General features: G+C 38.0%; 1 protein-coding gene across 1 annotated transcript in view; it reads left to right on the top strand.

Annotated features, from left to right (window-relative positions):
- NELL2 (neural EGFL like 2) overlaps positions 1 to 18,674 on the top strand; it is a 378,381-nt gene that overhangs the window by 74,329 nt on the left and 285,378 nt on the right. The window contains exons 5-8 of the mRNA XM_082665093.1: positions 15,074 to 15,250; positions 15,337 to 15,433; positions 17,826 to 17,898; positions 18,069 to 18,151. Coding sequence (XP_082521219.1) covers positions 15,074 to 15,250; positions 15,337 to 15,433; positions 17,826 to 17,898; positions 18,069 to 18,151 — 430 coding nt within the window. The remainder of the gene's footprint in view (positions 1 to 15,073; positions 15,251 to 15,336; positions 15,434 to 17,825; positions 17,899 to 18,068; positions 18,152 to 18,674) is intronic.

The raw sequence follows: 18,674 nt of genomic DNA, 5'->3' as shown, positions 1-18,674 counted from the left end.
AATTGCATTTCCTCTCAGGGCGTTGCTTCAAGAATTCACTTCTTCTTTTGCACTATTACTTTGTACTTTCTCTATCGGATATTTCCATAAGCACATAAATATGCTATAATATTTATAGTCTGAAAAGCAAGCCAAATGTAAAACCCTCTATTGACCTTACCTATTCAACTGCTGTTTCTCTGTTTCCCTTTGGTTGTCTCCATTTCCCCTCCTCTCACTCTTTATTGGACCCTACTCTCTCTGCTTCACTGAAAATGTACTTGTCAAGGCTTCCACTGATGTCCATCTTGCAAAGTCCATTCTCTAATTCTGAGTCCTCATCCTATTGGACTTTGATTACTCCATCCTTCCAAACTCTTTTCTTGAGCTCCCACTTTCCTGGTTTTATTCCTCGGTCTCCTGGCTCCTTCCTCCTCACACCCCTGACATCTGGATGTAGGACTGTTCTAAGGCTTGATGCCCAGACTTCTTCCCCATGTTCACTTAATTCCTGAGTGATCTCATACTAAGGGCTTTAAATCCCATCTCTATGAAACAATGGATTATTAATTTTTTCTCTTATCTTGACCTTTGCCCTTGGACTCCAGACTTGTATATCCAACAGCTCACCTGCATCTTCACTTTCATAAGTTGGAATATCAAACTGTGCATGTCAGAAGTCAAACTCATCATCCTCTTCCTTAAACTTGCTCTTCATTCAGTGTTCCCCATCTCAGTAAATGGTAACTGCTTTCTTCTAGTTGTTCAGGCTAAAAACCCTGAAGATTTCTTGATTTCTCTCACACTGCACATTTAATCCTAAGAAAATCTTTTCACCCTTTTCACCACCTTCCCTGGTCCAAGGTACCTCTAGCAACTCATCTCCTTGATTTAGCCCTTGTAATCTCCCACCCTTCGTACAGTTTATTTCCGACACTGCAGCCAAAATGATTATATTAAAACTCTGTTCAAAAAACCCTCCCATAGCTTTCTACCTACAGCAGCCAAAGTTATTTTTTAGACCCTTAGTCCCTAAATGGTCTGCCTCTGTGCTTTCTGATGCTTTTTGACCTAATTTCCTCCTATTCTGACCCTTCCTCATTCCACTGTAGCCACACAGGCTTCAGTGATATTCCTTGAATTTGCCAGGCAGGCTCCTGCCTCAGGGTCATTGCTTTTTTCAGGGTTTCACTACATGTCACTTCTTCAATAAGGCTTTCTTTGAACATCCTGTTTTAGATATCATCTTACCATACTCCTTAGCCTCCTTTTAATTTTCTTCATAGATTTTATCACCATGTAACCTGTTTATTTGATGTATTTTATTAATTTATTTTAATATAAATTCAAGGAGAACTGGTATTTTTATCTCTTTGGTTCTCTTCTGTATGCCCAGAACCTAGAATAGAGCCTAGGACAAATAGACATTCAGAAAATATTTGTTGAATGAATAAATGAGTGAGTAGTGAATGAATATAAGAAGTCCCTTTGAAATGTGTATGCCATTTGAATCAGCAATTTAGTTACAATAATTTATTCCAAGAAGGAAATTGTGCAGGTGCACAAAGAAACATGTATTGAAATATTTTTATTAAGAATGAAAAACTGGGGAATTCCCTGGTGGTCCAGTGGTTAGGACTCAGTGGTTTCACTGCCGTGGCCTGGGTTTGATCCCTGGTCAGGGAACTGAAATCCTGCAAGCCGCACGGCACGGCCAAAAAAAAAAAAAAAAGAAAAATCAGAAACAGTAATAGGAAATTGGATATTAACTAGATCATGGCACAGCTATACTATGAACTACCATGCTTCCATTACAAAGGATGTAGCTTTACTTTTATTGACTTGGAAAGATGTTCACAGTGTATGGTTAAGTGAAGAAGACTGCAAAGGATACATGCAAAAATACTATATTGATCACCTCTTGCCAGCAGGACCATTAGTGATCTTACTTATCGTCTTCATGTTTTGTGAATTTTCTGAATTTTTGTATTATTATAACCAATTATTTTATATCAGAAAAATTGTATACATATATAAAACCAAGTTGTCAGATCTTTCACAAGTAGCCATATTCTGCTTGGTCTTCCCACAAGGCAGGAATGCTTAGCTTGGAGTCCATGAATGGACCTCATGGGATCTGTGAACCCCTTGTCAAATCTGTAAGCCAGATTCTCTACAAACTTGCATATGTGCATTTTCAGATCATCACAGCAATCCGTATTCCCTAGTTGATCTTCCTCAACCTTACAACAGTGTGTTCCTGGGTTCATTCTTGATAAAGTAAGGAAGACTCATCTTCTTTGAGTCTGCCTCTTCTTTGAACCCTTTCTCTTCAGTCTTTCACTAATTTCCACTTGCTTGGTCTCCGTCACAACTAAGTGAATGGCGGTTATGAGAGGACATAGCATTCAGTAGGTGCTGCCCTTTATCCAACAACATTTCAGCTCGACTTTCGTGCATACCCTGTGCTGTGGAGTGAGTACCCACTTATTACCAGTGCTTTATCATATCTGTTCTTTCTCCATCCTTGTATAAGACCGTTCGCAAAGTGATATTTAAAAAGTACTCATGATGCCACTAAATTCTCCTCCCCTCCAGGTTCATAGCTCAAAGGGTTGTTTCTTAGAGTTTTTTGTGTCATGCTAGTAATAAATTACCTCCATTTCATGAATGGCCACTTTCCCTTTTATTTTATTGTAAACTCAGTTATGTGGGGTAATAAGATGGAGAGATTGTTATTCAAGCCGTCATGTATGATGCCAAGGCTTCAATCATGAAGCTTCCATTTGCTACTGCTCTTTCCCTTTGGTGATATAATTTTGCTTCCTAGCTATATTATTTCTGAAGCAGCTTTGTTACCCTCACTGATCTAGCTACATTCCTCTTCTTGCAGTAAGATTTTTATAGTCGTATTATTATTAGTTTTGAAATGGCTAAACATTTTTCAGTTAATAATGAGTTTATTATTGAGGATCTCCAGGCTTCACCGTTGTTTGGCCTTATTCATTGCCGTATTCTCAGTTCCCATAGTAAATATTAGCTGGAATAAATGAACAAATAAATCATAGTTTAAAAAACCATCTTCCCTTTATGTTTTAATATAAGCAAGGTCTTGGTTTTATAAAAATGAAATGATTGGCCTTAGGAAGTCATGAATTATTGGTCACCAGATGAATTCAAACAAACTGGATGACCATTTGATGGGAATATCATAGATGAGATGCAAACATCATTATTTGGGTAGATTCTCACTAAATTACTTTCTGTCTGATATTCATGTTTAAGTTAAAATCAGCCCTGAAAATTTGCTGATGTTTAAATAACATGCATAAATATGTCATAGGAAATATAAATCATAATCATGATGTGTTTGGAGTGCTTACTCTTTCTCAGGAACTGTGTAAAGTAAGTCCTTATAAGTTATTTCATTTACAAAACAACCATGTAAGTTCACAACTCTTATTACCCTTATTTGATAGGGAAGGAAACTGAGGCTTGGAGAAGATTTTTAACTTGTCCAGTTGTGAACTATGGAGACAGGATTAAGACTCTGAGGTCTTTTAAATTGCTGCATTATACTGGCTTGCTGATGACCAAATACTGTTAAAAACTAATAAAAATAGAATCAATATGATTCTAATGAAGGATGCCAAAAAGTACACCTTTTACTCCCCACTCTGCCATCTCCCTCAATACTTCAGGGAATCATTGGTAGAGGCGAGGTGAAACAGCCGTTTTCTTTCTAATAAGTGAACGCAGCAGCCTAACTTACAGTAAATTTGCCCCCAGCACTGGACTTCATGTTTCATATTTTACTGGTTACACTAGAGCCCCCATAATACCAGTGCTGTCCACTTAGTTTCTATGAGAGTGGATTAATCTTCTGTTTTTATCTGCAAGTTATGCCTCCTGGTTTCTGCATTATTTCAATTAAAAATGTATTCAGCACACTGAATTGTATGCTTTAAAACAGTAAGTTTTATGTTATGAGAATTTTGTCTGAAAAAAATTTCAAAAAAATGTGTTCAAATTGCTTGTTATTCACAGAATTGGCTATAAAAAGCTGGACTTTATAAATGATGCCTAATTGGGACTATTGACAAATAATTAAAATAGTTACCATTTATTGAGTGCTTCCTGTGTTTCAGATGCCAGGCTTTATATGGCTTATCCCGTTGAATCCTTATTTTACAGATGAGGAAACTGAGGCAGTGAGAGGTCAGGTCATAGACGGTAGTGAGAGACAGAGCTGGTTTTCAATTCCAAAGCCTGTGCACATAACTCCTTTGCAGTTGTACCATCCATGAACCACACTAATGATATAGTTGGCACTAGAAGTGCCTGTGGCTTTTCTTCAAGTGACTGATTTACAACTGGGTTGTAGCTTAATGTTCTGAGGTGATCTGATCATTTTTCTATTTAGGTTTAATTTAAGGCAGCAGAAAAATTCTCATTTCATGTTGTGTGCAACCTTTTGGCGGATGAGACATGACCTTATTTTTATCATTTGATCTTGAGTTATGAAGGAGGTTGTTAAAATGAATGATGTCCTACCACTGTTGCCTATTTCTTCAAAGCCTAGTCTTAGTTTATATTTCTGTCATTGCAAAGGATATTTGATTAACAAGGGCATAAATTATTATAAAGGGTGAACTTTATTTCTGATTTTAGTTACTTCTCAAGATTGTGAATAACAAATCAGGGCGACATGATGTGTTGAAGTGTGACAAATTATCTTCTTGGGATTTAAAATGTGATTTCAATTTAAGGTAGTAAATGCTCATTAAACATAAAAGGGAAAATAAAGGACAATACAAAGAAGGTTAAACTTCATACATAGTTCTGTCACTCAGTTGCTTTTAAAAATGTTGATACATTTTATTCCAATTATATATTTTCCCCATGGTCACAACTGTAATGTATTAGTTAGGGTTCTTGCTTGTAAGGTGACTTCGGGGGTGGTGGACAGGCAGGGTAGCTTACTGTACTGATGGGAGGCTGAGGCACCAGAATTTGGAGGAGGCAATAATCAAAAGTGCCCTGGCAGGTCAGCAACCAGGAAGCAAGATGCAGAGTGACCTTAATATAGCAGACTGGGATGCTGCTGCCCTATCACAATGTAGGGGTCCCTCCTCCCTCTCTTCCTTGCTGTGCTTCATCCAGATACCCAGTCCAAAGGAAGAGTGTCAGATTGCTAACATGTGTCATGGACCTGTCCCTGGCTGTACTGCGGGGAGGAAGACGGAGGATTTGACCTTTGCTTTTTGAAATGGAGAAAATATCTAACGTGTTTTGGGCGTGCCCAACAGTGTTCTGAGTGCTTTCTTAAATTAACTCATTCCAATCCTCACGGAAGTCCTTTGAGGCAAGTGCAATTTGTATCTTTGTTTTATAGTTGGGTAACCAGATGAGGCACAGAGAGATGAAGTAGCTTACTGCTACCAGGAGGGCTACCAGGATGTGAAGTGGAGGTCAGGCTTTAGGGCTTGGGTAAGTTTAACCACACTGATCTGCTGAGCCTTGGGGTGGGGGGATAGGTGAGGGGAGACCACCTCCCACTTAGATGCCATCCAATGGGGGACAGGTGGAGTTCTGGAAACGAATAATATTTATTGAATACTCACCACATGCTAGGCACACTTCTAAGTGTTTTACATCATTATTTATTTTTCTTTTCACTAGATGTTTTTTGTGTATTACATATCTATTTCATTAAAAAAAACTGAGCAAATGATGCTGATAAAAATGTAATTTTTGGTAAAATATTTAACTACTGAAGGGTTGTTCTTGTTTGTGCAGCATAGTGTCAGCCTCCGTGCTATTAAGGATAATTCTGGTGCCTCAAATTTAGGAATTCAGTACAGGTGACAGTAATATCTAGAGGAAGAGACCAGACTGACAGCAGTGGTAGGGTTCTTGCCTCCATGTGGTAAAAGAACTGAAGGTATATAGCAATGGGGTGATCTGTTTGCTGATGTTATTTTTTTAAAATGCAAATATCTCTCTATCATTATAGAACTCACTAGTTGATTAAATAATGAATACTTGTTATCAAATAATAAGATAGAAGGGACTCTCTGATTGGTATCTTCTGGATCAAAGACCAAACAACTTGGTGTTTTATTTATGCTTAATAAGTTTACACATGATTTATATTCTGGATTACTTAGTTTATTTTTTATCTTAAAATAGAATTTTACTATATATGTGTGTATGTATATTATATTAAAGAAGTAATACATAATTAATGGAGAAAATTCAAGGTTATAAAAATATTTGAGAAGGTTGTTTCATCCTTTCCCCCAAATTGTACTCCCCTGAGGTAACTACTGTTAACATTTTGGCATATATCCTTCTTGATCATTTTTTCTCTAAACACACACACACACACACACACACACACACACACACACACACACAGTTTTCTCAAACTAAATGGGATTCTATAGAGCTTTTTTTAAGTTTAATTCATATTGGTAATTAACGATGGCATTATTTCACGTCAGAACTTCATGCTTTCAGAGAGTGGCATAGTGTACCAGAACATGGATGTATAATTCCCCTATGAGTGGATAGTTGGTATTTTATCAGGTTTTTTTTAGTGAGTGACACCACTGTCACTTTTTTTCTCCTCTGCTCTCATTGGCCTTTGGTTTCATTTGCTAGTTCCTCCTCAAAATGTTAATGTGTCATTTCATCTATAATAATTCCCTGGGTAATCCCTATGCCTTCATGGCTTTCAATACAATCTCTATGTCTATGACTCCCAAGTCCTATTTCCATAAAGGACCTCTCTCCATCTCAGCCTGGTAGATCTAGCTGACCTCCCTACATGTCCTCTTGAATGCTTATTAGGTACTTTAAACATAACATATCTAAGTTTAAAACTTGGTTCAAATTATCCTTGTTTTTCTTAATTTGAGAATGCCTTGATTTCTTCATCACTGAAGGATAGTTTCACTGGGTATAGGATTCTGGCCTGATAGCTTTTTCTTTCGTCACATCAAAAATATTTTTCCACTTCCTTCTGGCTTTCATTGTTTCTTCTGGGGAATTCACTACCATTCTAATTGTTTTTTCCTATACATAATGTGTCAATTTTTTTTCTCACTGCTTTCAATATTTTTTTCTTTATTCTTAGTTTTCAGAAGTTTCGTTAGGATCAGTATTCCTTCGAGTTTATCTTGTTTGGGGTTTGCACAGATTCTTGAATCTGTGAGTTTATGTCTCTGACCAGATTTGGGGAATTTACAGCCATTATTTCTTCAAGTACTTTTTTAGTTCACCCTCTTTTTCCTCTTTTATGGGCTCTAATTATGAAAATGTTAGAACTTTTGTTATAATCTCCCAGAGCTCTGAGACTGTTCATTTTTTTTCAGTCTGTTTTGTCTCTGCTGTTCAGATCGGATAATTTTTGTTCTGTCTTCTAGTTAACTGACTCTTTTTTGGTCCCCTCCATTTTGCTGTTGAGCTTTTTATTCCAGTTGTTGTATTTTTCAGTTTTAAAATTTCCATTTGGTTCTTCTTTATTTATCTGGTCCTTCTATTTTTTTGCTGAGGCTTTCTAACTTGTTTTTTTAATTTTTGAATTTTATTTATTTTTTTATACAGCAGGTTCTTATTAGTTATCCATTTTATACATATTAGTGTATATATGTCAATCCCAATCTCCCAATTCATCACCCCCCCTGCCCCACGCCGCAGCCACTTTCTCCCCTTGGTGTCCACACATTTGTTCTCTACATCTGTGTCTCTATTTCTGCTCTGCAAACCGGTTCATCTGTACCATTTGTCTAGCTTCCACATATATGCATTAATATACGGTATTTGTTTTTCTCTTTCTGACTTACTTCACTCTGTATGACAGTCTCTAGATCCATCCACGTCTCTACAAATGACCCAATTTCGTTCAATTTTTTGGCTGAGTAATATTCCATTCTATATATGTACCACATCTTCTTTATCCATTCATCTGTTGATAGACATTTAAGTTGCTTCCATGTCTTGGCTATTGTAAATAGTGCTGCAATGAACATTGGGGTGGATGTGTCTTTGAATTATGGTTTTCTCTGGGTATATTCCCAACAGTGGGATTGCTGGATCATAAGGTAATTCTATTTTAGTTTTTTAAGGAACCTCCATACTGTTCTCCATAGTGGCTGTATCAATTTACCTTCCCACCAAGAGTGCAAGAGGGCTCCCTTTTCTCCACACTCTCTCCAGCATTTGTTGCTTGTAGATTTTCTGATGATGCCCATTCTGACTGGTGTGAGGTGATACCTCATTGTAGTTTTGATTTGCATTTCTCTAATAATTAGTAATGTTGAGCAGCTGTTCATGTGCTTTTTGGCCATTTGTATGACTTCTTTGGAGAAATATCTATTTAGGTCTTCTGCCCATTTTCTGATTGGGTTGTTTCTTATTTTAATATTGAGCTGCATGAGCTGTTTATATGTTTTGGAGATTAATCCTTTGTTTATTTGTTTGCAAATATTTTCTCCCATTCTGAGGGTGGTCCTTTCGTCTTGTTTCCTTTGCTGTGCAAAAGGTTTTAAGTTTAATTAGGTCCCATTTGTTTATTTTTATTTCCATTACTCTAGGAGGTGGATCAAAGAAGATCTTGCTGTGATTTATGTCAAAGAGTATTCTTCCTATGTTTTCGTCTAAGAGTTTTATAGTGTCTGGTCTTACATTTAGGTCTCTAATCCATTTTGAGTTTATTTTTGTGTATGGTGTTAGGGAGTGTTCTAATTTCATTCTTTTCCATGTAGCTGTCCAGTTTTCCCAGCACCACTTATTGAAGAGACTGTCTTTTCTCCATTGTATATTCTTGCCTCCTTTGTCATAGATTAGTTGACCATAGGTGTGTGGGTTTATCTCTGGGCTTTCTATCCTGTTCCATTGATCTATATTTGTTTTTTTTTTTTTTTTTTTTTTTTTTTTTTGCTGTATGTGGGCCTCTCACTGTCGTGGCCTCTCCTGTTGCGGAGCACAGACTCCGGACGTGCAGCCTCAGCGGCCATGGCTCTCGGGCCCAGCCGCTCCACAGCATGTGGGATATTCCCGGACTGGGACACAAACCCTTGTCCCCTGCATCGGCAGGCGGATTCTCAACCACTGTGCCACCAGGGAAGCCCTATATTTCTGTTTTTGTGCCAGTATCATATTGTCTTGGCTACTGTGGCTTTGTAGTATAGTCTGAAGTCAGGGGGTCTGATTCCCTTTTTTTCCCTCAAGACTGCTTTGGATGTTCAGGGTCCTTTGTGTTTCCATACAAATTTTTAGATTTTTTGGTTCTAGTTCTGTAAAAAATGCCATTGGTAATTTGATAGGGATTGCATTGAATCTGTAGATTGCTTTGGGTAGTATAGTCATCTTCACAATATTGATTCTTCCAAACCAAGAACATGCTATATCTCTCCATCTGTTTGTGTCATCTTTGATTTCTTTCATCAGGGTCTTATAGTTTTCTTCATACAGGTCTTTTGTCTCCCTAGGTAGGTTTATTCCTACGTATTTTATTCTGTTGCAGTGGTAATTGGGAGTGTTTCCTCAATTTCTCTTTCTGATCTTTTGTTGTTAGTGTGTTGGAAAGCAAGAGATGACTGTGCATTAATTTTGTATCCTGCATCTTTACCAAATTCATTGCTTAGCTCTAGTACTTCTCTCGTGGCATCTTTAGGATTCTCTATGTATAGTATGTCATCTGCAAACAGTGACAGTTTTACTTCTTCTTTTTCAATTTGTATTCTATTTATTTCTTTTTCGTCTCTGATTGCCATGGCTAGGACTTCCAAAACTATGTTGAATAATAGTGGCGAGAGTAGACGTCCTGTCTTGTTCCTGATCTTAGAGGAAGTGCTTTCAGTTTTTCACCATTGAGAATGATGTTTGCTGTGGGTTTGTCATATACGGCCTTTAGTATATTCAGGTAGGTTCCCTCTATGCCCACATTCTGGAGAGTTTTTATCATAAATGGGCATTGAGTTTTGTCAAAAGCTTTTTCTGCATCTATTGAGATGATCATATGGTTTTTATTCTTCAATTTGTTAATATGGTGTATCACGTTGATTGATTTGTGTATACTGAAGAATCCTTGCATCCCTGGGATAAATCCCAGTTGATCATGGTGTATGATCCTTTCAATGTTTTGTTGGATTCTGTTTGCTGGTATTTTGTTGAGGAGTTTTGCATCTACATTCGTAAGTGATATTGGTCTGTAATTTTCTTTTTTTGTAGTATCTTTGTCTGGTTTTGGTATCAGGGTGATGGTAGCCTCATAGAATGAGTTTGGGAATATTCCTTCCTCTGCACTTTTTTGGAAGAGTTTGAGAAGGATAGGTGTTTCCTCTTCTCTAAATGTTTGATAGAATTCACCTGTGAAGCCGTCTAGTCCTGCACTTTTGTTTGTTGGAAGATTTTTAATCACAGTTTCAATTTCATTACTTGTGATTGGTCTGTTCATATTTTCTATTTCTTCCTGGTTCAGTCTTGGAAGGTTATACCTTTCTAAGAATTTGTCCATTTCTTCCAGGTTGTCCATTTTATTGGCATAGAGTTGTTTGTAGTAGTCTCTTAGGATGCTTTGTATTTCTGCAGTGTCTGTTGTAACTTCTCCTTTTTCATTTCCAATTTTCTTGATCTGAGGCCTCTCCCTCTTTTTCTTGATGAGTCTGGCTAATGGTTTATCAAGTTTGTTTATCTTCTCAAAGAACCAGCTTTTAGTTTTATTGATCTTTGCTATTGTGTTCTTTGTTTCTATTTCATTTATTTCTGATCTGATCTTTATGATTTCTTTCCTTCTACTAACTTTGTGTTTTGTTTGTTCTTCTTTCTCTAGTATCTTTAGGTGTAAGGTTAGATTGTTTATTTGAGATTTTTCTTGTTTCTTCAGGTAGGATTGTAGTGCTAGAAACTTCCCTCTTAGAACTGCTTTTGCTGCATCCCATAGGTTTTGGATTGTCTTGTGTTCATTGTCATGTGTCTCAAGTTATTTTTTAATTTCCTCTTTGATTTCTTCAGTGACCTCTTGGTTATTTAGTAACGTATAAAATAACCTCCATGTGTCTGTGTTTTTTTACATTTTTTTCCCTGTAACTGATTTCTAATCTAATAGCATTGTGGTCAGAAAAGATGCTTGATATGATTTCAATATTCTTAAATTTACTAAGTCTTGATTTGTGACCCAAGATGTGATCTATCCTGGAGAATGTTCCATGCACACTTGAGAAGAAAGTGTAATCTGCTGTTTTTGGATGCAATGTCTTATAAATATCAATTAAATCTATCTTGTCTATTGTGTCATTTAAGGCTTGTGTTTTCTTATTAATTTTCTGTTTGGATGATCTGTCCATTGTTGTAAGTGAGGTGTTATAGTCCCTCACTATTACTGTGTTACTTTCGACTTCCTCTTTATAGCTGTTAGCAGTTGCCTTATGTGTTGAGGTGCTCCTATGTTGGGTGTATATATATTTATAATTGTTATATCTTCTTTTTGGATTGATCCCATTTTCATTATGTGTGTTCTCCCTTGTATCTTGTAACATTCTTTATGTTAAAGTCTCCTTTATCTGATATGAGTACTGCTACTCCAGATTTATTTTGATTTGTATTTGCATGGAATATCTTTTTCCATCCCCTCACTTTCAGTCTGTATGTGTCCCTAGGTCTGAAGTGCGTCTCTTGTAGACAGCATATATGTGGGTCTTGTTTTTGTATCCATTCAGCAAGTTGTGTCTTTTGTTTGGAGCATTTAATCTACTCACATTTAATGTAATTATTGATATGTGTGCTCCTATTACCATTTTCTTAATTGTTATGGGTTTGGTTTTGTAGGTCCTTTTCTTCTCTTGTGTTTCCCAGTTAGAGAAGTTCCTTTAGCATTTGTTGTAGAGCTGGTTTGTTGGTGCTGAATTCTCTTTGCTTTTGCTTGTGTGTAAAGATTTTGATTTCTCCATCAACTCTGAAAGAGATACTTGTTGGGTAGAGTAATATTGGTTGTACGTTTTTCCCTTTCATCACTTTAAATATATCATGCCACTCCCTTGTGGCTTGTAGAGCTTCTGCTGAGAAATCAGCTATTAACCTTATGGGCGTTCTCTAGTATGATATTTGTCATTTTCCCTTGTTGCTATCAATAATTTTTATTTTTCTTTAATTTTTGTCAGTTTGATTACTGTGTGTCTCACTGTGTTTCTCCTTGGGTTTATTCTGCCTGGGACTCTCTGTGTTTCCTGGACTTGGGTAACTATTTCCTTTCCCATGTTAGGGAAGTTTTTGACTATAATCACTTCAAATATTTTCTCTGGTCCTTTCTCTCTCTGTTCTCCCCCTGGACCCCTGTAATGCGAATGTTGTTGCATTTAATGGTTTCCCAGGGGTCTCTTAGGCTGTCTTCATTTCTTTTCAGTCTTTTTTCTTTATTCTGTTCTGCAGCAGTGAATTCCACCATTCTGTCTTCCAGGTCACTTATCTGTTCTTCTGCCTCAGTTATTCTGCTATTGATTCCTTCTAGTGTGTTTTTCATTTCAGTTACTGTATTGTTTATCTCTGTTTGTTTGTTCTTTAATTCTTCTAGGTCTTTGTTAAACATTTCTTTTTTTTTTTTTTTTTTTTTTTGCGGTTGGCGGGCCTCTCACTGCTGTGGCCTCTCCCGTTGCGGAGCACAGGCTCCGGACGCGCAGGCTCAGCGGCCATGGCTCACGGGCCCAGCTGCTCCTTGGCATGTGGGATCTTCCCAGACTGGGGCACGAACCCGTGTCCCCTGCATTGGCAAGCAGACTGTTAACCACTGCACCACCAGGGAAGCCCTGTTAAACATTTCTTGCATCTTCTCGACCTTTGCCTCCATTCTTTTTCTGAGGCCCTGGATCATCTTCACTGTCATTATTCTGAATTCTTTTTCTGGAAGGTTGCCTATCTCTACTTCATTTAGTTGTTTTCCTGTGGTTTTATCTTGTTCCTTCATCTGGTACATAGCCCTCTGCCTTTTCATCTTGTCTATCATTCTGTGAATGTGGTTTTTGTTCTACAGGCTGCAGAATTGTAGTTCTTAATTCTGCTGTCTGCCCTCTGGATGATGAGGCTACCTAAGAGGCTTGTGCAAGCTTCCCAATGGGAGGGACTGGTGGTAGGTAGAGCTGGGTGTTGCTCTGGTGGCAGAGTTCAGTAAAACTTTAATCTGCATGTCTGCTGATGGGTGGGGCTGAGTTCCCTCCCTGTTGGTTGTTTGGCCTGAGGCAACCCAACACTGGAGCCTACCCGGGCTCTTTGGTGGTGGTAATAGCAGACTCTGGGAGGGCTCACGCCAAGGCGTACTTCCCAGAACTTCTGCTGCCAGTGTCCTTGTCCTCATGGTGAGCCACAGCCACCCACCTGCCTCTGCAGTAGACCCTCCAACACTAGCAGGTAGGTCTGGTTCAGTCTCCTGTGGGGTCACTGCTCCTTACCTTGGGTCCTGATGTGCACACTACTTTGTGTGTGTCCTCCAAGAGTGGAGTCTGTGTTTTCACCAGTCCTCTTGAAGTCCTGAAATCAAATCCTGCTATCCTTCAAAGTCTGATTCTCTTGGAATTCCTCCTCCCGTTGCTGGACCCCCAGGTTGGGAAGCCTGACGTGGGGCTCAGAACCTTCATTCCAGTGGGTGGACTTCTGTGGTATGTGTTCTCCAATTTGTGAGTCACCCGTTTAGCCGTTATGGGATTTGATTTTGTTGTGCTTGCGACCCTCCTACCATCTCATTGTGGCTTCTCCTTTGTCTTTGGATGTGGGGTATCTTTTTTGATGAGTTCCAGTGTCTTCCTGTCGATGATTGTTTAGCAGTTAGTTGTGATTCCAGTGCTCTCACAAGAGGGAGAGCACATCCTTGTAGTCCGCCATCTTGAACCAATCTCAGCCTCTAACTTTTTTTCATTTGTTTCAAGTTTGTTCAAATATGTTTGTAATTGCTCATTTTAATCAATGCTTCTTTAAAATCTGTGTCAGGTAATTTTTACATCTCTGTCATCTTGTGATGTTGATATCTATTGGTTGTCTTTTTGCATTATATTTGAGATCTTTCTGATTCTTGGTATGCTGTTTGATTTTGGGTTGAAACCTGGATATTTTTGTATAATGTTTTGAGACTTGGATTGAAACATGGATATATTTGTATGATGTTCTGAGACTTGGATCTCATTAAACTCCATATTTTATGTGACTTTCTGTGACAATGCACTGGCAGAGGATGAGGGGGTGTCATCTTGTTATTTCCAGGTGGAACTGGAAATCCAGGTTCCCTACTAGGCCTTCAGTTGACAATGAAGTGAGAACTTTTATTATTTCTGGGTGAGGGGGTGGAAGTTCCAACTGCCCACATGGTCTCTACCAAACACTCTGGTAGGGATGGTGTCATTACTGCAGGGTGATGGTGAAAGTTCTGACTCTCCACTAGGCCTCCTCTGAGAAGGCAGTGTGCTTTGTTACTAGGGATGGAACATGGTCTCCACTGATGCCATGGTTCGTCTTATCACTGGCTGACAGGGTTACAGTTCTTGGCTCTCTACTTGGCCTTTGTTGGCACCACCTGGCAGAGGCGTTGGGTACCTGATTTCTGCCTCAAGAGAGTGGAAATCTAGGCTCCCCACTTAGACTTTGCTGACATGTTAGGAGATGGAATCACAGTGTTTCCTGTGGTGCTTGGCTGGAATAGAGTGGTTGTTCTCTAAAAGTTTTTGTCTTTCTGGGCTTCTCCTTTTTAGGTACTTTAGCTAGAGTGAGCAGGCTTTTGAGGGGAATTGTTTTGTCTGCATCCATTGGTATTTCCAGGTTGCTGGTTTCTCCACCTCCAAGACTGGCATATATGAGGCAAAAAGAAAACCCTCTTCACTCACCATTCTGTTGTTACTCGGGCCCTGAGTGCCCTTGCCTTTTTAAAAAATTTTCTCCATCTTTCAGACTCTTCTTATTGTTTGTTTTATAATATCCTGTTTAGTTGTACTTATTGGGAGGAATAGGAAAATTATGTCTATTCCATCTTTCTGGAGACAGAGGTCATGTACATCATTTTTGAGCTTTATTTTCAATGGGCCTCGTGTGATTCTTCTTCTCTGTGCAGGTACCTGGAATTGGAAAGCAGCGGCCATCGGAATGAAGTCAGACTGCACTACCACTCCTCCGGCAGCCACCATCCTCACACAGAAGTGTTTCCTTACATTTTGGCTGATGATAAGTGGCACAAGCTCTCCTTAGCCATCAGTGCCTCCCACTTGATTTTACACGTCGACTGCAATAAGTAAGTGAAATGTTCTCAGTTCAGGTAACGGAAGATTCTAAGAAATGACGGTTAATGCACATTACTTACCTGGTGCTTCTTTGCAGAATATATGAAAGAGTGGTGGAAAAGCCTTCCACAGACTTGCCTGTGGGCACATCATTTTGGCTGGGACAGAGAAATAATGCACACGGATATTTTAAGGTATCTTCTGACTAAGGTCTGAGCATAAAGTGTAAATAGAAATGCTTTTTAATGAATTTGGAAAAGTACGTTTTGCTTTTTATGGTGTAAAGCAAAATAATTTGATGTGTATAGTTTTTTTCTATTTGTGTCTATTTCTGTTTTAGTTTTTTTTTTTTTTTTTTTACACTGGTGTTTAATTTAGCTGGTCAGCACTATTTTCTCTTTTTTTCCTGAATGAGTTTGAACTTTAAACACAACAGAGATGATCATAAGGCCCAATCAGGGCAGAGTTAACATCTTCTTGAAATCAGGCATTCAAAATAATAAAAATCTAAAATGTTAATATACAAATAAACTCTCTACCTTTGAAGTATAACCTTTGATGAGACTTTTATTGGGGTGTTAATAATAGAGGATTAAAACTTTTCAATATTCATTATTCATGGTCTCTTCGTACTTCTGAAAGTGAGAAAGGAATATATATATATATATATATGCACAAATCTATCAAAACTAGAAAGCAGTTATAATTTATATCTTTTTCTTATTGTCTATTTGGAGACACACTCCATGGAATTGCATCACAGGATCTAAAAGACATACCGTTTAACTTTCAGTATTTTAAGTTTGAGGAAATAAAGTTCAGAAAACTGCTTGATTACAAGCCCATAGTATAATCATTTTCCCTCCAATGACTCCGACACTGCCTGTCATACAGAAGAGGCTCGGCAAATAGTTGTTAAATGAAACAATGATAGGTGATGTGTCTAACTCAGGGATTTCTAGCTAGAGTAGGTACCAGTAACTTTAACATTGTGTTCTAAGAAAGGTTTGTATTCCCTGAAAGGTATTTTTGAAACTTACTTAAACTGCTACCTGGAAACCAGGTGCTTTGAATGTGTTATTTCATCGAATCCTAGTCTTGCTAGCCTTGGTTCAGGGCCTTTAAAATGTTTTTAAAATCTCTTTTACATATGCATAAACTTGTTCAGAGAGTTTAAACAACTTATCCAAAGCCAGTCATGGGGAATTGATCCCATGCTCGTGAGTCCTGAAAAATCAGTGCTCTTTTCCCACATAAGGGATAGCAAGTTTTTGCTATAGGTGCTGAGTCTCTCCTCTATTTAATCATGGCGCTCTTCCCCACGGAGCCCAGATGTGGCGTCAGAAACCTCACACGTCAGTTATGTGTACTGCTCTAGGGGCCATCATTTTTACTGTAGACTGTAAATGGTGCTCACTAGATTTGGGCAGTACACAAACTGTAGAACTCTACATGGTAGCTTTGCTTTCATGTTGCTGCTACCAAGTGATAGGATTTTGTTGTATACAAGTTGCTTCCCTGATCCAAACCCCAAGCAAACAGCAGATCCAGCAATTGCCACATAGTATACTTAAATATTTATCATTTACACTGACACTGTTTTTGTACCATGCTATTAAGCAGATTAAATATGTAGAAGATACTTAGTCCAGGATTTGACTGGTAAATCTTTGTAGGTACATTCAAAACTGTCTTAATAATATGTTGGTATGTCACCTCTGTCATTAAATGTTCTATTTCCATTTTTCAAAAGGGATAAAGTGAAATATTACTTAAAGAAAATATATAAAGATGTTGAAGGAAGAGAGAGGGGTGGTGAATGAAAGACACGCTGGAGTGTGTCTGATGAGGTCGTTTCTGAGCTACCATTTGGCCATTGCTTTAAGAGCCTTGTAAGCTGGAAGCTAATTATATCTTAATGACAAAGGATGCATGTAAATTTCACATGTAAACATGTGATGTGACCTTCTGTGTGAAATGGGTCATTTCCAGTTGGCATGTTAAAAAATTTTAGGCTAAACTTTCTGTACTCCTAAGGACTCATCACTAAGTCTTACTGTAGCTGTTTAATAAATCTCTTGTCCTTTTTAAATTGAGAAATTCACTTTAAAATATCCAACCGAGAAACAAGAAATGCTAGAATAAGCATTGTTCTTATGACTTAGCTTTTCTCTTGTTTTCTTTTTGATGATTGCAGTTAACTTAAAACCGGTATCAGTTTCACTGTTGTTGAAACCCAAAGTGATTTTCAGGTTGATTTTTAAAGGTCATTTTCAAGCCTTTCTTCAGTGGCTAACTAAAAATAACTTCCCAGACACATACTATTGTCTCTTAATTATATCTTGACATTTACTCTTAAGGCTTTAAAAATATTATCAATAAGAAAGTACGTGGGTAATCATCTATTTTGCCTGCCTGATGTTTTTCTTTCCCTTTGGTTTGAAGTCAAAGCAATGTATTCAAAAAGATTTTATTCAGGGATTTTGGTGAGTCTATCCTGTAATGTTTCCCTTCCTGAACTTGACTGTTGAACATAATTTGGGTAGATGAAAGTAATACGTCTTTTTCAAAATTTTTCTCACACAGGGTATAATGCAGGACGTGCAATTACTTGTCATGCCCCAAGGATTTATTGCTCAGTGCCCAGATCTTAATCGCAGTAAGTCCATTAGTTCTCACACCGTGTAATGAAAAGTATGCTTCTTGCTTAGTTTTGTCCACAATGTCAGTTTGAAATTAGAGTTTTTCTATATTAGTTGTCAGCATAGACTTAACCAGATTGAACTCCTTATAAATGCAACTTGACCAATGTGGTGTTTGTAATTCTAGCCTGTCCAACTTGCAATGACTTTCATGGACTCGTGCAGAAAATCATGGAGCTGCAGGACATTTTAGCCAAAACATCAGCCAAGGTAAAAGCTCCTTAGAAATAGGGTCTGGGGGAGCTCACAAATCCTTGAGGTTCCTTACAATTCCTTTTATAACCACAGTTGTTCACCTTTGAGACTTTTCTCATACCCTACTGTGTACCAGGACTGAACCGAAATCCCTGCTCAAGAAAGGGGCTTATAAATATTCAGACCCTAGCCATCTGTATAACGAACGATTCAGTAAATCAAGAATGAGGCAGATTACTACACTGCTTATTACGACAATAGGATTTATTGTTTAATTTAGTGTTTATTATTATTTAGTTTTTGTTTGCAAGGAAGGAGGCACGAGGACATTGTAAAGAATATGAGCACTAGAATTATGTCAAGGAAATGGTCCCACGAAATCTTTCTACCACTGTGTTACAGTTGTAGGAATGTTGGCTGTCTTAAGCCTGTATCAAGTTTACCTATAGTTTCACCAGGCTGTTGTCTTGTTGCATAGCAGTTACTTATGACCTGGAAGTTGTGTTGTATATCAATGATTTGTTTCTGACCCAATATA

This window comes from Grampus griseus, assembly GCF_964374135.1.
Source record: "Grampus griseus genome assembly, chromosome: 11".
Lineage (NCBI taxonomy): Eukaryota > Metazoa > Chordata > Mammalia > Artiodactyla > Delphinidae > Grampus > Grampus griseus.
This window is presented reverse-complemented; position numbering and strand designations above follow the sequence as displayed.